Here is an 18,729-nt window from a genome sequence, read left to right as displayed (position 1 = left end):
CGGGGTGGTTTCAACGTGTTACAAAGCCTATATGGAGAAGTTATCCGTTGAAGGCCCGACAAGAACGTACATTCAGGGACTTGTCATGAAGAAGACATTGGAGGCAATTGTGGTGGAACATAGGCATGGAATCCATACGTCTCAAGAGGAATTCATTACGGCAACCAGTCAGTTGGCTGAAGTGGCAAATCAATCTTGCGAGGACCCCTCGGATGAAGCAAACGGGAAAATCTTGTGTTCGGAGAATGAAAGTGCTGATGGTGCGTTGGTGGAAAGCTCTCCCAAGAGGAAAAAAATTCCAGGAGACGAGGATCATTGAGCTAACGTGATTATGAAGACATTTTCCAACAAAACTTAGAATAACTTTTGAATAAATTCTAATACTAACATTCTTAAACTTTTAAGCATATTCACATTGAAATTCCAGGCAAGGTAAAATCAAAATGCAATTTAAAGAGACGTAATAATAGCTTAAAATGGCAGCTACTCCAAATTAATTTAAGGAACTAATTAACTAAGTAATTTTTTAACTAATTCCAGTATCAGGAAAGGGCTGGATCGGCGAGCATCAAACGAGACACTCTGCAGAGTCCTCTTAAGAACAGTTGACTGCATATAAACCTTATCTACACCCATCTGTCTTAAGTACCGCTTATGGTATTTGGTGACCCGTTCATCCCATGTCATCACACAGAATAATATGGATTTTGCTACGGTGCATCAGCCATAGCTCGTTTGCAAGGAGGTTATACTTTCTCTTTTTCTTCACTTTTAGTGTCTGCAAACGGGCTAGGCACGTGATGCACACGTCTACGATAACAATCCTTCCGATGTTTTTGTCCTGGGACACAATATGGGGTTTGTTGTGCTGGACAAAACTCAAGGTGCGTATAAGAGTATCCATCTTGAAGTAAACCTTCGAGTTCTCATAAACCGATTAAACTTGATAAGTTCGCAACTTTCTGGACCGCCTCAAGCCATACTTATTGCAGAGCAGAGAATGGAGAGACCTCACCATTTCGTTATGCCTCCATGTGTAATCATGGTAAAGCATACTCCTATACTTTGTGGATAAATGGTTAACGGTCATTGCCTTACTTTTACAGTGGTTACATTGTTTCCTTTGACCATTAAAAGTTTCTATTTTGCAAATATGAAAATAACCTTCCTGATTGGAGAGTTATTCTTATAATTTCAGCCACTTTGATGACGACGATACGTCAATGTGCGGGTTGTCCAGGATGCTCGGACTTGAACTCCCAGAGATTTCTTCCATACAGAAGAGTTGGGATGCCATCAGATGTTCTCATTTAGTGGAACGTAAAATGCTCTCCCACTGGCGTCTAATGGTCTGCTCCTGGAGGACGAAGCCGTTCGTATCGGCGTGTGTTTACGACTGGGATTGGATATATGCCAACCCCACCGTTGTCGGTGTGGATCGATAATCTCAAAAAGCGGGTTACACGCGTTGTCATGCAAGAAGAGTGCTGACCGTTTCCCGCGACATGCATTTCTCAATAATGTCATGAAGAGGGTTTTGGATTCCGCTGGATTCCTGTATACACTGGAATATGTTGGACTCCTTCGGAACGACGGGAAACGTCTCGACGGATGATTACGTTCCCTTTCATGGGAGGTGGGTCATTCGTTTGGAACGTGACCTGTGTGGATTTTTTTTTCCGAGAGGCTATTGCCTTGGACAGCATGTTCTTCAGGATACGCTTGCGGAGGAGAGGAAGAGGTCGAAATATGTACTCGTTTCTGGCGCTTAGCGAGGCGAGCTGGCTCTTCTAGTTACAAGTTAAGACTTGCCACCTTACCTACCACCCAGTCATTATCTTCTCTAGGATCTCAGGGAAGCCTTTGAGAGATAATTCCTAGGCGTACGAGAGCTCCTCTCGCCAATCCTAAACGATGGGCTTCTGACTTTCTTGAGCGTGTCAACGTTCTTTTCCCTGTCCTCGCAGAAGTGCCAGGCATGTACGCTATAGGTCAACACGGGTCACACCATGGCGTTAAACACGCGTAGCCAGGCACCTCTCCGCAGGCGGAAAGCACGCAACACGCCTAGTCGCTGCATTGCACGCATTTTTGTACGTGGAATGTGATGATCCAACTTACCGGACGGCTTTAAGAGCACGCCTAAATAAATAATCCGGTCAACTGCAGCAATTGCTGACCCGTTCAGCAATAACCTAGGGACGTAATTTGTATAACTTCTCGTCCTTTTACAGACTTCGAGGACACTTCACTTGTCCGCACGCATCTTTAGACCCCTACTCTCACACTAGTTTACGAGTCCATCCACAGCGACACGACACGTAGTCTACGACACGCACACTCAGGTTTCATTGAGAGATCCCAGAGGATGATGTCGTCTGCATAGATCAGGGGTCGGCAAATACTTTTGGAGAAGAGCCAATTTTGAACATTTTTGGAAATTTCGAAAAATTGAAGAGCCACCTTTTACCACTTGTCAAAAATTTAAATTCATAAAATTAAATAAACATTAATTTAAAAAATAATTAAAAATTCATTTTAAAAAATTAAATTAATTAGACGCATTAATGAGAAATGTGATTCCTCATTTCTTTGGAGAGTTGGTTAATGTCTGGGTCGTAAGTCGTTAATTTTAATCTGAGGTTAGATTCCAAATTCGAATCTGTAATTTTGTTCCTTAATTTCAATTTTATATAATTCATATGAGAAAACTTTGTTCACACATATAAGTGGACCCGAATATTGTCAAAATTCCGTATGCAAATTTTTTTAATTCATAATAAGAATCTGGAAGAGAATTCCAAGTTTCGAGAATCACATCTTCCAGTTTCTTTTGTATAACATTAATATCATTCTTAATTTTACCAGACAATGTTTCTGTTCCAAGGTTTCAAGTAATTCTGAAAGGCGAATAAATTTTGATGCCCATAATTCCTTACATGTCAAGTCCAATAGCTGCATTTCGAACTCAGCTGCGTTGATTTCAAATGGCAATAAATTTAAATTGCTGACTTTAGCACGTAGAGGATTTATAACGAACGATAGTGTTGCTTTTTCTTTTCTAAAATCCTTAAACGTTTGCGCAGATAGTGCCTCTTGGTGGATAATACAATGTAGAGTAATCACTTCATGATCAATTCTTCTTTTAATTAAAGTTATAAATCCCTTTCTCGATCCCAGCATGCTTTCAGCACCGTCAGTTGAAATTGAAACGATTTTATTAAGGGGAATATAATTCGTTTCAAAATATTCTACGACTGCGCCAACAAGATCTTCACCACGGGTTTGACCCTTTAGAGGCAATAATGCCAAAAGTTCTTGCCTCAGGAAACCTCGAGACACATAACGAACAAACAGAGACACCTAAGTATGACATGAACAATGATACTTGTGCAATGTCATTTATATCACATGATTCATCTATTGCTATCGCGCATTATCGATTTTTTATTAATTTTTTTCTTGCTAGGCCAGGGGTGTCAAACTCATTTCTTCCGCGCCCTTTACAGCCTGTACCTTCTCTCTGAATTGAGCCACAACGCCAAATTCTCGTCCACACCACGAATGAATATAGCTAACTGAACCACATCCATAATGTCAGTGCTCTCGTCAATAGCAATGGAAAAAGTAATGAATGAACTAATTTTCGTCTTGAGTTGATTGTGCAAATCAGTGGAAAGATCTGAAATCCTATTTTCTACAGTATTTCTTGTAAGGCTAATGCTTGTGAAATCAGGCCGATTAATAGACATATGATTTCAGTAGCTTTCATAATACATGTTTTTATAAAATCACCATCAGTATAAGGTTTTGATGCTAACGCTATTTCCCGAGAAATAACGTAGCTAGCTTTAACAGCTGGCTCACTATCATCTCGAAATTTGGAAAAAGAAGATTGCTGATTCCGCAAACATGCAAGTAGTGCATCGTACTTCTCTTTTCTAATTTTTCCCATCAAATTATTGTATTCATGAGCAATAATTTTTTTATTTTTATTTATATTCTAGAATCTAGATTCTTGTATTTTTATTTGGTGTTAAATAATAATTTTAGATTTTAAATACACTTTTAAACTTTTACCGCGGGCCATTTGAGATCGTCCGCGGGCCAGCTCTGGCCCGGGGGCCGTATCTTTGACACCCCCGTGCTAGGCATATATCGATGTACCACAAAAAATTAATGTTAAACGTGCAAAGATTTTTTGTTATTAACAACATAAAAAATAGTTAAAAATTGAAAGAGCCTACCGTAAGAGTTAAAGAGCCTTCAAAGGCTCGCGAGCCTGCTTTTGCCGACCCCTGGCATAGATCACCATTTCAGTACGAGTATTGACTGGTATGGGCGCGGAAGCCATAAAGACATTAAAAAGTGTGGGACTCAGCACAGAGACCTCGCGAAGGACTGTCGTGATTTTTAAGTTACACCCGCTAAGATCCCTAGAACGTAGACGTCAATGGCATCATATAACGTGTGTCTTAGTGCTTAGAAAGTAAAGAAATGATAAATAAAAACTAGAGATTTGCTAACCACGTTGATAGAATAAAAACTCCCAAGAGGGAATGCGCCCAACCCAGAAGTACTGCAATACCGGGAGGACGCGTGGTATGGAGGAAGCAAGCTTCGCAACACATACCAAGGCACAAAAATAAGCATTATATCTTGCCCCGTGTAAGGGCGTCCCAGATATAAAGCTGGAAAGAACAGATACTACACTTTGATCTTAGCCAAAAGGCCGAGAAGCGACAATGCGACATGATTTTCGGTGGGCAAGAATTATTCTAACAATTAAAAACATGGTTGTTTATTTTTATGCGCAGTAATAATTCCTATAAATTTAAATATGATACTTATTAATTTTATCTATCTTACAAAACTATAGAAAAATTTACATTACTTGTATTTTTTATATTTAGCTACATTCTTTAGCATAATTGAATCAAGTTTCAGAAAAACTCAACAGCAGCCCATAGCTCACTGGACTCCGCTATCCAATTCTTCACTTCGAAACTATTGGCGGCCGACAAGAGACACGTGCCTAAAGGATTCCACAAACATGCAAAACCATTGTTTAACCGAGAAATAGTAGAACTCATTCAAAAAAGAAGCTTATTGAAAAAGACCAACCACACTAACATGCATGAACTGTCAGTCCTCAACGAGAAAATCAACCAGATGATCTCAAAGCATAAGAAAAATAAATGGTCCGAATTCATCTCGTCTCTTGATCACAGAACCAAGCTCTCGCATTTCTGGAGAGTTCTTAAAGGAATCCATCAATCACAATCAGCCAATACAGATTCACACGCCTCTGGTCTAAACAATAAAAGACAAACGAAATCGTTCAGAGAACAGGCAAACACCATCATGAATCACTATGCAAAAATCAGTCACATGGGGATGGACAAAGATAACCGATGCCGAAAACTCAAACTTAACAAAAACTTCCCCTCTCCAGAAATCACAATATCAACTTCTGAAATAAGTCAACTTATCGAGAACGCTAAGAATTCTCACGCCTGTGGACCGGATGGTCTTTCCATATACCATTTGAAAAACCTTGGCCAAAATGGGTTAAATGCTCTGACAGATATCTTCAAAACTTCGCTAAACTCAGGACTAATACCCATGGTCTGGAAAAAATCTGTTATCATTCCAATTCTGAAGCCCAACAAAGACCCCTGCGACCCCGCCTCGTTCAGGCCAATCTCACTCATCTCTGTCCTATCAAAAATCCTCGAAAAATTTGTCCTGAATTCAATCTACCCTTTCCTCACTCTATCAAAGTCACAGCATGGCTTCCGTCCGCAGCACTCAACAACTACACACCTATCTTATCTAACAAGATGCATCGCAGACGGATTTAATAACTACTCCCCTCCCCATCGAACTATCCTGGCCTCAATTGATATCAGTAAGGCTTTTGACCGAACTTCACGACATGTCCTGAGCTCAAAAATTCACTCTTCTCCTATTCCCCATCATCTGAAAATCTGGCTGTGTAGCTTCTTATCTGGTAGACTGGCTCAGACAAAATTCGGGTCAAAAAACTCCCGATTCCGGTACTTACCTAATGGGGTCCCTCAGGGCTCCTGTCTCTCTCCAGCCCTCTTCAATCTACACCTCAGTGATATGCCTACTAATTCGGAAACACTACTCCTCTCGTACGCAGACGACATAGTGATTGCTTCAAGAAACAATTCCATCGAAGCTGCAACAAACTCACTTCAAACTCATCTAGACTCTCTGACCAAATGGCTAGGATCTAACCATATGACTCCTTCTGCGTCCAAATCGTCCATCACTGTTTTTACATCTGATAAAAGACAATTCAACCTAAACCCAGTCCTCGATGTGGCCGGCGAAATAATTCCTGTCATAAAAAACCCGAAAATTCTTGGAGTTGTATTCGATCAATGCCTATCTTTCACGCAACACGTGGAGCTCATTTCCACAAAAGCCAAACGAAAACTGAATACACTACGTGCCTTATCTGGACAAACTTACGGCCAAGCCAAAGAATGCCTCACTTTGGTTTACAAACAATTTGTTAGAACATCAATGAACTATGCTAGTCCAGCATGGTCATGGAACTTGTCTCATTCAAACCTCCAAAAACTCCAAAGAATCCAAAACTCAGGGCTACGCACAATAACTGGCTGCCTTGCATCCACTCCCATCGATCATCTCCATTGGGAGTCCTGTATCTTTCCGGTCGATGACCATTTGACGATGAGAGGACTCCAATTCCTACAGGAAATACAGACTCTTCACATCCAAGTCACAAAATTTCTATTCCAGAAAACAAAAGACACATCATCATCTCTACTCTGGCCGATCAATGTAGATGTCTATCAAAAATACTCTCAACCAACAATGGGAAAACTGCGAATAAACTAATCCATGACCACATCTCCACTCGTGCTATCAGGATGCTCAAAAACAACAAACTTCTCAACTCCTCCCCCCCCCGCCGGTCCACTCCTCATAGCAATCACTCGGCAGATATCTCCGTGTCCAGCTTGCTCAGATTCGCTCAGGTCATCATCCACTGATTTTCGAAACATACCGTTCCTTCACCCCCGAAGACCTCTTCCCCTGTCCTGGACCGCCTCACTTGTCTCCGCCTATTGGGATTCGGGATCTCTGGAGAGCGCCCGATCTTCGCGTCTCGCTACCTGATTGCAGCCGGCTTCCTACGTGTTAGTGAAGCCGGGGTAACATAACTAACTAACTAATTAACTAACTAAGTTTAATGCGATATATTGATGTTACGAAGTTTGTTATTTTTTTATTGCAGTAACGCAAAATCATTAGGTAATCAAATTTTCCTAGTGGTAGATTTAGTATCCTTTTACATAGGCGTTTAATGCCCCCTGTTATTTCCGCGTACATATTACATCTTTGTGTCTTGTTCCCTCTTTAATTTGAAGCAATGCATCTTTTTCGAGACTGACACACCCTGGATACGTTTTTGTCTAAATTTCGGTTGATTATTAAATCTCGTAGTGACGACAGATCATTGGAAGAATAACAAGCGTGTAATCTGCCATCTAAGAGAGTCCATGTTCTGTTATTTGTATCTTTTTTAAGCAACAGGTGACCACTTTGTGTTCCAGATTTTTTGCGAGTTGAAGTTTTTTTTAAATTAAATAAATTTCTAAACGTGCTTATAATTTCTTGTCATTTCAAAATGCCTGATTACAGATTTCTGTTTAGACTTTTGTATGTTCTACGCTATGCAACATTCACTTCACGATATATCCTGGAAGCAAGCAATTTTGTAGGTCCGATTTAGAAGAATCGGTTTACGTTCACCTGCGGATGTTGCTTTACCCACGATTTGTTCTTCTAAATCTCAGCGAAGACTTTATCCTCCAGCCCATAGTCATGAAAATTTTCGTAATTGTCAACCATCTACTCGCTCTTTTGTTAGACAGGTTCGTTCGTTGATTTTTATGTGCACGAAGAACCCTCATGAGACCCATTTAATTTTACTTGCGATTTTTTTAGATTTCAATGATTATTTTTGTCTAATGTCGTAGCGTCAATTTTTTGTAGGTTCGAAATTTTTTTTATAAATATAAAATCAACTATTTTTTATCTTCGTTAATTTTGTTTCTTTAAAGTACAGTAAAACCTCTGGTGCTCGCCATTTTCGGGACCGAAGAAAAAATGGCGAGCAATAGAATTTGGCGAGCAATGGAAATAATCAATAAATTTTTTGACTTTGAAATTTTAAAAACATCTCGGTTTTCGATACTTTCCTAAGTGACCCTTCCAAGTCATATTTAAGCAAAGAAACAAAGAGAATCAAAAGAAATTAAAAAGAAATAATTAACTAAAAATTATCAATTTCAACAGTTGGTCTTTCGAGTTGATTTTCACATTCGATCTATTTTGAATGTCCGAAACAATTTGTACTTGTTTTGGTCGTTACTTTTTTCCAGGCAAAATATGCAAAAAGAAGACCGTCTTTTAAAATTAATTATGTATGAGCTTCCAGTGGATTTTCTCCATTTTCAATTTTTTCTAACATAAACTCAATTTAAATTTATTAAAATGTCCTTTGAAGGATCTAATGATTCCTTGATCCATTGGTTGTAGAATTGTTGTAGTCTTCGAAGGTAGGTAAAGAACTTCAATTGACTCTAAATCAGCGTAAAGTTTATGGGATTGGCATCGATTCACAACTAAAAGAATTTTTCGTTTTTTTAGATGCCTATCCCATGTTAAAAGCCATTCGTTAAAAATTTTACTTGTCGTCCATGCTTTTGATGAATGACAGTAATCGACAAAATTTTCGACTTTAAAATTTTTTAAAGCAGCGAGGTTTCTGGAACTTTCCAATCATAAGTGGAATTTTTGTCTGTCCCAGTCATATTTGAGCATAGCAACAAAGAAAATCTAAAAAATAAATAAAAATTAAACCGTTCTTTAAGGATTTTATGTCCATATCGAACCTTCTGACAAACAATTTTTGACTGGATAGATTTGTAAAAAAATCCCAGTTCATCAGCGTTATAAATGTTTTCAGCATTATATTGTTGAATCTTTGCAGAGATCAATTTCTTGTTTCTGATCAAATGCAGCTCAATGTATTCCATCCAAGTTAATAGTTCGGTGTCAATAACAGAATAAGTTAAGTTAGATAATCCCTTCTTATTGGAGAAAATAGGATCAGTAGACATTATTTTCTCTTTTCCAAGTCTAAAATCGTTTACAGCCCTTCGAGATATTTTTTTCTTCAAAACAGAAGAAAAAATGTAAGCTATACGGTCCATCGTGAGATTTTTGTTCTCCTCCATGTACGCAATAATCCGACGTTTTTCATTAAAAGAGAATCTTGTGCTCTTACGCATGTTGAATTTAGCATGGTTGAAATATTTTATATAAAAAATAGTTTAACCAAAAAAAATATTTTAAAAAATTAATGGCGAGATTTAGAAAATGGCGAGCAATAGAATATTTATCAAAATTTACTAGAAATTTTTAATTTTTTGGAAAATATGTGGCGAGCAATAGAAGTGACGAGTAACAGAGGTGGCGAGCACCAGAGGTTTTACTGTACAAAATTGCTAAAGCGATGAGATTGACATACAAGGAACTGAAGGAGATTCAATGTGCCTGAAAAGCACTGATGTGGACGTCGCCAGATTGGCAGGATGGCTAATAAACGGAAATAAATCCAGCTTCATACACAACATGGTTTATAGAGCAACGACATGACTCCTGCACCAATTTCAGGAACTACATAATTTAAGATCGTTAGTTGCACGTCTAGAAATTGATTTGTTAAAACGCGACGAAAAAATTTTTCAAACACGACTTAAACTCAGAGAAGAGTTATCAATAAAATAATTTATAATTTCTCTTTTTTGATCATAAGATAATCTATAAAACTATTTTCTGTATGATGAAAATACTTAATGATGTTACATGATTGTCTAAACTTAGCTCTGACGTTTTATTTCTAAATAGTTACTTTTTAATTATTCATTCCCTAAAATACTTTCAATTATCATGCTAATAAATGATTGTATTAATGTTAGTTTTTTAATTATTCATTCCTTGATAGTAAACATTTTATTTATTTTAAATAAACTTCTGGCTTCAAAAATATGCTTTCCTCTCTGAGTCTTTATCTCTTCCTAAACTTTTGTCCGTTGCAAGATGAACTGACCGTTCCAAAGGATTACCAGGACAACTGTAAGTCAATCCTCTAACATTTCTTTTAAATATAGTAATTTTTGTAAATCACAACTGTAAAGTTACAAAACTTAAGCCTGCGAATTTTATCTGTTCATGAACCTTAATTATCATGTGGCGTCAACCATGTGCTACCAACTTAATTCTTCAAACGTGATTTAGAATGGAACTTTGAAATGCAAAAACTGTGATTTTCATAAACATGACGTACACTATTTTTTTCCTGTCTAATAAGATGGCCAAGTATGGTAAATATAACTTGGCCTACTTCATATTAAAAGATATCTTAAATTGTCAAGTGATATTTAATTATTTTTATATCCAATCATGATACTCTGAAATGACTAAAACGCCTTATAATGTCTAAGATATTAATTAACACTATCTGCTCTATACCTTTCCAAGTTCAATATGGGAATTTCCAAATTCAATATGAGATTTCCAAGTTCAAAGTGGGATTTTCCAAATTCAATATGGGATTTCCATGTTCAAAGTGGGATTTTCCAAATTCAATATGGGATTTCCATGTTCAAAGTGGGATTTTCCAAATTCAATATGGGATTTCCAAGTTAATTTTAAAATATTTGAAAAAAAATCATGACTCATTTATATCAAACGGAAAAATTAAAATGTTACGTCCTTGTAATTTAATAAAGAAGGCAATAGTCCTTGGATTCTGGCTATTAACTTAGCACAAATCTTTGGAGTAACTTCGTCCATAGATTGTTTAATTAAATCCTCGAATCTCTGTTTCCGAAATTCTGTTTTTGACAAGTCAGGTTCATTTCTATCTAAGATATTCCCAAGATTTTCAGCCATTTTTCTTTTTACAAAAGCTTTCATTTTAGACCATATTTGTTCGATTGGATTTAACATTGGACTGTAAGGTGCAAGTCGAAGTATTTTGTTTTCTGTGAATTCATTTTCTTCAAGTACGGTATTTGAAATTTTTGAATATCGAAAACCACCTCTTGAATCATCCTTAAAGCCTTCTTTTATCCACCTGTATGCAGTTGTTTTTTTTATTCCGAGAGAACATGCAACTTGATTCCAATCCCCATCATTTTCGTAAACAGTCAACAAATTTTTTCTTTTTTCAGCTAATTCTTTCTTTTTATTAACGTACATTTTATAATGTAAGGCGATTTTAAATTAATAAATGAATTCAATAACCGACTTGAAAATCCTTGAACTTGAAAATCCCATATTGAATTTGGAAATTCCCATATTGAACTTGGAAGGGTATAGAACATTTAACCGCAACGAGACGAGCTGGCTTTTTGAAAAGATTCTTTTTTCCATTCCCCGGAGCAATTATCTGTCAATCCGTTCTCCTGCGTGTCTTAATTAGTTCCAATTTTATGTCTTTTTGACATTAAATTTACACCAGATCAAAAGTGAATGAATTATAGAAATCAATTTAATATGATTAATGAAATATAAAATTAATTTTCTAAACATGATATTTTAGATCACATTCAATTAAAGAAACCTAAGATATACAGAATCAATTGTTTTTAATATACAGATTTCAAAAGTTCGAGCTTATAGATTATAAGATTGTCTAGTCACAAATTTATTAATCAATATTTTCAAAATTAATCTTTAAAAAGATATTTATTATTCAACATCGCAGACCTTGCCAAAAATAATTTCTAACGAAAATAATTTCAAGGTCACTATGATCTTGATATATCTACAAACTATAACTAATTTCTAAATAAATAATACCAAAACATAGTCTCGACCAGATCTTCTAAGGAGTTACTTTCATAAATTATAAGTATTTGTCTGTATTAATATTATTTAAGTGATGCAGACCCTTATTATTGTAATAGACAGGAAATTTAATTATATGACAGATGTTACTTTCTAATGTACTCAATATATACTAAATATAGGTTGTATACCAATTAAAAAATTAAAATAAGCATTGAATAAAAATCATTGACAAGGCTCCCATGAAAGCCCAAAAGCAATATTTTGGAGTTCCAGCATATTGTCCCATTTTCTGTACAAAGATGGCGTATAAAAGAAAACCAGAACCTAAGGAATTAACAACAGTTTCAAAAATTCTTCCGTAGCATACATACTGTCTCTGAAAATTACAAAATCCCAACATAACTCCCGCCAAAAAAGAAGTAGAAAAAATTAAAGCCAAAATTGCCTGGATTTTAATGGTAAAACAATTAGCAGATGCTCTGGCTCCGGTTGCCATTGAAACAAAAATTCGGTGAAAAATGATACCGAAAAAAACAGGAATCAAATTTTCAGTATGTTTTTGAAGGCCCATAGTAATTCCATCAAAGAAAGAGTGGATAGTGATAGCTAAAAAGGAGACAAAAAAGTCGTTTGAATTTCCATTATTTTTCTTACGGCTTTTCAAAAATATGGATTCAATAAGAAGAATAATAAAAAATATGAGCACAATGAATACTGAAGCATCCAAAGAAAATTTATCTTTAAATGAAAAGCAGTTCAATGCGTTTTTATATGACATATTAGAAGCCGGAATGAATATAGTTAGTGTTAATGTGCATAAAATTCCATCTACAAAGCACTCATTAGATAAATTTGAACAAAATTTTGATTTTGAATGAATTATTTTAGTGACGAAAGGAATTAGATAGAAAAATAAGGATACAATAAAGATTCCAAGTGGAAGTAAATATTCTGTAACATCAACAAGCATATTTTGTAGTGTTTTGAGTAAACATAAACCTATTTTATAAAAAGTTGATAAATAAATTAATTCAACAATAAATTAACAATTTTACAGATTAATAGAAAAATTATTGTATTTTCAAAGTTAACAAATAATTTAATTAATCAAAAATATTCATTATTATGTTTACGATATACAGCCTGGCGGATTGCCAAACTGTTTCCCCGGATAATAGCGATCGAGAACCGCTGCAATAGCCAGTAGACCTCCCGAGGATCGTGAGTGCCCATTGAGATTTTGGCTCCGAGCTTGCTAAGGAACTTTTCCGTCTTTGGACCAAGAGCACCCGACGTCTCCACCGCTATCGGCACCACGAAAAACTCCTTCGACAGGGAGAATAAATCTTCAGCCTTCTTAGCAGCAGATTTAGCCTCCAGAGCACTCGAAGTTAAATGTGAAGCAAGTTAACAAATGTTTTTCAAATTAAAATTCTATAAAATTACGTAAATTTCTTGATTAATAGACTTTTTCGATAAAAGAAAAACTTGCAAAATTGTTCTTTGTTCGACTCACGGTATACATGCAAACTAAAAAAATATACAATAGTATGAAAAGAAAGAAAAAATCAAAAACTTAAAAAGCTTTAAAAGTTTTTTGGTTGACAAAAAATGGTCACATTAATCATTATTGAAAGCTTTCATGCTCGCCGATCCAACACTTTTCTAATAGGCGGTAGACTGCACCTTCTTGGAGGTCTGCAAAGGGAGAGAAAATGAATAAACGTTTAATAATAGAAGGAATAATCACATTGACCTGTTCAAAAACTGGATCTTTATCAAAAATAAAAGAATTTAAAATATTCTGTTATAATGAGACAAATAGAAGGGTTTTAGCTTATGAAATGAATTAAAATCATTAACTTTACCCTAATAATAATATTCAAAAACAAATAAATGCGATTAATGATAAAAGAGAATATGTTAGTCGAGCTGAGAACACAACAAACAGACTCCACGTGTATAAAAATCCTCAATGATTTGATCTTGTTCTACCGAGAAAAGGACCGACATAATGCATTGCTCTCGTGTCTTGTTAAGATATAACGGCAGCCTGACTATATTCTGACTACATAGCCCAGGTTCGTTGACTTTCCACCTGAGAAACATATTTGGAATCAATGAAGAAACTTCATCAGTCAAAAGAAGACGATCAGATTTTATAGTAGCACCGAATAATATCATATCTTTAAATTAAAATATGTTGTGTTACCGGATACTCTAAACGAGTCATTTCCAGCTTTTTCTTCATTTATTGTGACTTCCAAAACTAGTTTTTCGATCGGTAAATTTTCATTTCTTGCCACACATTGCATTGATGCCGAAAAAAATGCCTCAGGTGAAAATAGTCCACCAAGCCATAAACAAATAGACTTGTGACGTATACATCCAACAATCTTATTAAGTTGATGAATTCTTAATGCAAAATCCTTAATCCAAACATGAACATTGCAATGGATAGGCACTGTGTATTTCCTCCATGAAGAGGGGACAACTCCTGCAATAATATTCGAAATGAGAGATCGAGTATAATTCGTTTGGCGTAATTTTCCCTGACATATTAATAGCACACTATCCAAATCAGTCCTAATCGAGTGAAGCAAATGACTTCCAAGACGACACTCCCTATTAAAAAAACGAGAGAGGGGATCTTCATCATTAGAGGAAGATAGCGGGAAAAGTGCCTGAATAAAAAAAGAATGTATACTTGTGGCAGTATGTCCATCCAAAGATTAATTGAATTGAGTAGAGAGGACGGAGGGAATGAAGTATCAGAAAAAGACTCATCAAGTGAACTTTGGTCGATGGCGGATACATTTAAAAGATTAGAAATCAATTCTTTTCCTATGTATAAATGAGAATTCATTAATTGCCTTTTTTTATAAGCCTGATAGCCTCAATATTGTTAGGAAGACCAAGCCATTCAGGGAATTGATCATCGCTTATTTTCCTTATCCAATCCATACAGTCTTCAAAACTGTTCGACTCTGGCAAATGCATCATCACGTTGCGAGAATTCAGAAGAAGAAAATCTTTCTCGAAAATCAAGACAGAAAAGAATTTCTTGAGGAATGTATCGAGAAGTCTCTGATCAAACGGATTGTCTATTTTAGCTCCATAGACAGACTGCGACATGAGCGTTATTATCGCATTCCACGGGATTTTTGAAGGAGGGAGATTATTCCGACCCTACTCATACTAACCAATCACTACCAAAGCAGTCGTGTCAATCCAATGATCAATTAATTCAAATCCAGCCCTCAAATCTACTTCGTTGAACTCGTAGTTCTTTGTCCAGCCAACAGGGGAAAAGCATTGCCTCTCCTGCACTATAGCATGGAACCATGCAAGCATGAAATAAAGTTTGCTCCTCTCGGTGGGAGGACGAATTTCCACGTATCTTAATACAGTGTCATATGTCCGCAGTAAATTGGCTTTAATTCCCGCTGGAGCCTCCATAACTATTACCCTCCCAGAACGTAATAGATTGGACGGCAACTGAAGTGATATTTATGCTCCTACCAACCTTTATATTTATTTCCAGTGAGATAAATATACGAAAATCACGGTGAAGCCCCATTCCACGAAATGTCTTTTCGAGCTGATTCAACCAGTTAGGCGATAAATGTGCATTCTATACGCTAAATCTTATTTCACTTACTTTTATAAGAACCCAATGCCCTCCTCTTGCAGCAGAATTGATTGCCTTACCTGCCATTATAACTCCTTCAGGAGATCCCAGAGCAACAGAAATGAGATGACGGGCATGAAGATTAGCCATGTCTTCCACATAATAAGATGCGTCATATCCAGCATTAGAACATAACAAAATCGGAGTATTAGAAGATATCTAAACTATTCAGCAACACATTTAACGTTAGTAGATATGTCAAACAGATCAGGATCACATTCACAATGCTGATAAAAATCACACTCCATAACTTGATTGACAAAAATCCTTCCCATAGACAACAGCCTATCAGGCCGCAATGCATTTACGAGAAGTAGTTTATTCATAGAGCCCACAACTATGTATTAATCAAGCTCACAAAACCAATGTTATCAGAAATCCACTCCGAGGGAAGGGCAACGGACTCTGGGTGAACAGAGTTGGCCCAATCCATGAGCCCATCAAGCCTCTTCCACACATCCCGGAATGAATCAAGCGAAGACAAAGAACTCAATCCATCAATCTGTTCTGGGGACAAATCAATCCGTTCACATTCAGTCGTTCCCTTTGATCGATGACTGCTCATCAAAAAGTCAAATTCTCTTTCAATGGACACACTAAACCACATCTAATCATTTTGCCTACCTTCCGAATCTTTTGACATAGATCCTGGCCATTAGGAGAGCAAATGCAATTCGGTCGTGGTGGAAGAGAGAGACTGACACTTGTGAAAATATGTTTTCAAATAACTGTCGACATATGAACTTGAATCTATCTTGATATGACTTTAAGGTTTTAAGACGAGGACTGTTCAGAATCCCATCGAAAATGTTCATAAAAAAGTCAAGAGAAAATTGATAGAGAAAATGAATCTTAATGTAATTAGAACTCAGTTACCTGTGAAAGAGCTTGAAGGGTAAAGAAAATGGAGCTGCAAGAAATAGCAAGAGGGCGGAACTGTTCAAGGACATCATCTACCTGTGCCATGACCGCATCAGTATCTCCTATCTTTTGTCCGACCATAAATGCCTCATTCTTTAGACTTTCGAGTTTTGTAAGGACACTAATGTTTAATAACGAATATTCCCACAAATCATCATCAAGAATACGCCCTTTGGCTTGATTTAGGGCACTCAATAAATTTTTCTCAAGTCTTCGTAACGTAATATTAAATTCCCCTTGTAATCTGAGAAGATCCCGTCGTTTAGCTTCAATATCCGGCCTCTCCGTGCTGAGGGTGTGATTCAGACATTGGCTGGTCAGGCTACTTCGAGTTACAGTAAAATTAATGAAGGTTACACGCGAACAAATATCGGGAGGAAACTCAAACTAAAAATATCACATGGGAAAAAAAACCGTATTATCGCGAGTAATCAGAATAAGAGAGAAGGATGGCGACAAATCAATGTCCTGGTCTCCGAGAGTAACGACTACTCTTCCCCCAATTCTCTTGATTTCTCTGTTGAGGAGTGGGTTGATTATGCTATCATAATTCTCCACGTCCTGAATTAAAAGAGGAGTCCCAAATCTCATAGAACTCTCCAATGTTTTACGAAAGGCAGAGTCAATAAAACTAATGGTCTTTTTAATAACATCTACCTGGTCCTGGTCATCTTCTTATGGGATAATTCCTTCATTATAAAACTGAAAGCCTGTCCTGATGGGTCAATCACCAATGGATAGCGAAAGAATCTTTTCATCATTACTGCATTCTCAATGCATAAATCATCCATTGGAAGGTCATTCGATTGCCAGATCAAACGCTCGTCGGGGGTAGACAAAAACTAAAAAATTAAATTCTCAGTTCACTTCAATCCTGGACAAGTCTTTCCTAAAATGAATATTGCTATTCTCCAGTACGGTAACCCACGACTTGTACAAGGAATCACGAATGTTTTGATAAAAATAACCAGCATATGCTAAAAAAGAAGCAGACAATAAAGAATCCCCGGCGACAGTATTAATCTGGTCAATAAAACCATTGCTTGTCTCTTTCCATCGCTTTCCTTCATCGGAAAGATTATTGAGGAGATTAATGGATCGTTGAACCTTAAACATATTCCATTTTACACAGAACCTTAGTTTCAACCAACTGCATGTCGCCTTTAATGGTCTGCACCTGACTTATGAGGAGAGCGTATTCCTCTTTGTATTTGGAAATACTTTTTTCGAGAGATTCAATAAGCCTGTCCACTTCTTCCTGTTTTTTCAATGTAATCTCGGCTTCTTTCTCCAAGGATTTCAGCTCCTCACGAAGTGGAGACACTTTATTCAATATTTCTGCATAATTAATCTGGAAAATGATTCAAATACTGCCCCTACTTGTGCTAATGCCCACTTTACGAGAGGACCACATGCAATACTGGCTCTGTTGATTCGTTCAAAATTATATTCAGGATTATCCACATATTTCTTTACAAATATTCCCCGAACGTCTTCTCTATGCGAGTGAAAAACGAAATATCTTACGGAATATTAGTGGCTACAAAGTTGATGACTGTCGAAATGAAATTCTCCTTCATTATGAACGACCTTAATGATTTCCAATCCAAATTCTTTTCTCCAAGCAGAGTTGCCACTGACTCGACAGCAAGTTTAATCGAAGCCGGGGGACTATTAAGCGATTTTATCTCAACAAGATTCTGTCTTTTAATGCTCTTGACAGCTGAATTATTGATCATTATTAAAAGTAATCACCCATTTTAGCATCATCCACAGCAGGTTCGACCAAAGATAATTCTAAATTAACCGTATTTCGTCGTTCTTCAATTTTTTCAGTCTCTGACTTTATTTTCAGTTGCATTTCTCTCGATTCAGTTCGTTTATTTTCTGCTTCCTGTTGGTCAATGAGCTGTAAACAGAAATGAGATTATTTCATAAAACCATCTGCTGCAATTTATCATTAGCTGCTTCGTTTTTGCTGTCTAATTCCTCTCGTTTTACTGTGAGAGACTTTCTTAATTCGTCCACTTGTTCGACTGTCTCCGTAATTTTGTTGAGTCCGACCTGTATGTGTAACTGCTGCTCTTCTAACTCGAGTTTCTTTTCGGTAAAGATGGCATGCTGTCGAATAAATATAGATTTATAACAAAATGTTTAATGAGATCGAGGTAATTCCGAGGTGTCAGGAT

General features: G+C 36.6%; 1 protein-coding gene and 1 non-coding gene across 2 annotated transcripts; both read right to left on the bottom strand.

Annotated features, from left to right (window-relative positions):
- Window positions 1–2,814: 2,814 nt before the first annotated feature.
- On the bottom strand, window positions 2,815–3,752 carry LOC115228657 (protein FAM200A-like). The gene is made up of 2 exons (XM_029799200.1): window positions 3,585–3,752; window positions 2,815–3,363 (listed from the first exon to the last, which is right to left on the bottom strand). The coding sequence occupies exons 1-2, from the start codon at window positions 3,750–3,752 to the stop codon at window positions 2,815–2,817; spliced, it is 717 nt and encodes a 238-aa protein (XP_029655060.1).
- Window positions 3,753–4,554: 802 nt separating this feature from the next.
- On the bottom strand, window positions 4,555–4,744 carry LOC115228664. The gene has a single exon (XR_003883239.1). It is a non-coding gene; the product is annotated as a U2 spliceosomal RNA (small nuclear RNA).
- Between the last annotated feature and the right edge of the window lie 13,985 nt (window positions 4,745–18,729).

Source organism: Octopus sinensis, unplaced genomic scaffold, assembly GCF_006345805.1.
Source record: "Octopus sinensis unplaced genomic scaffold, ASM634580v1 Contig10850, whole genome shotgun sequence".
In the NCBI taxonomy this organism is placed as follows: Eukaryota; Metazoa; Mollusca; class Cephalopoda; order Octopoda; family Octopodidae; genus Octopus; species Octopus sinensis.
This window is presented reverse-complemented; position numbering and strand designations above follow the sequence as displayed.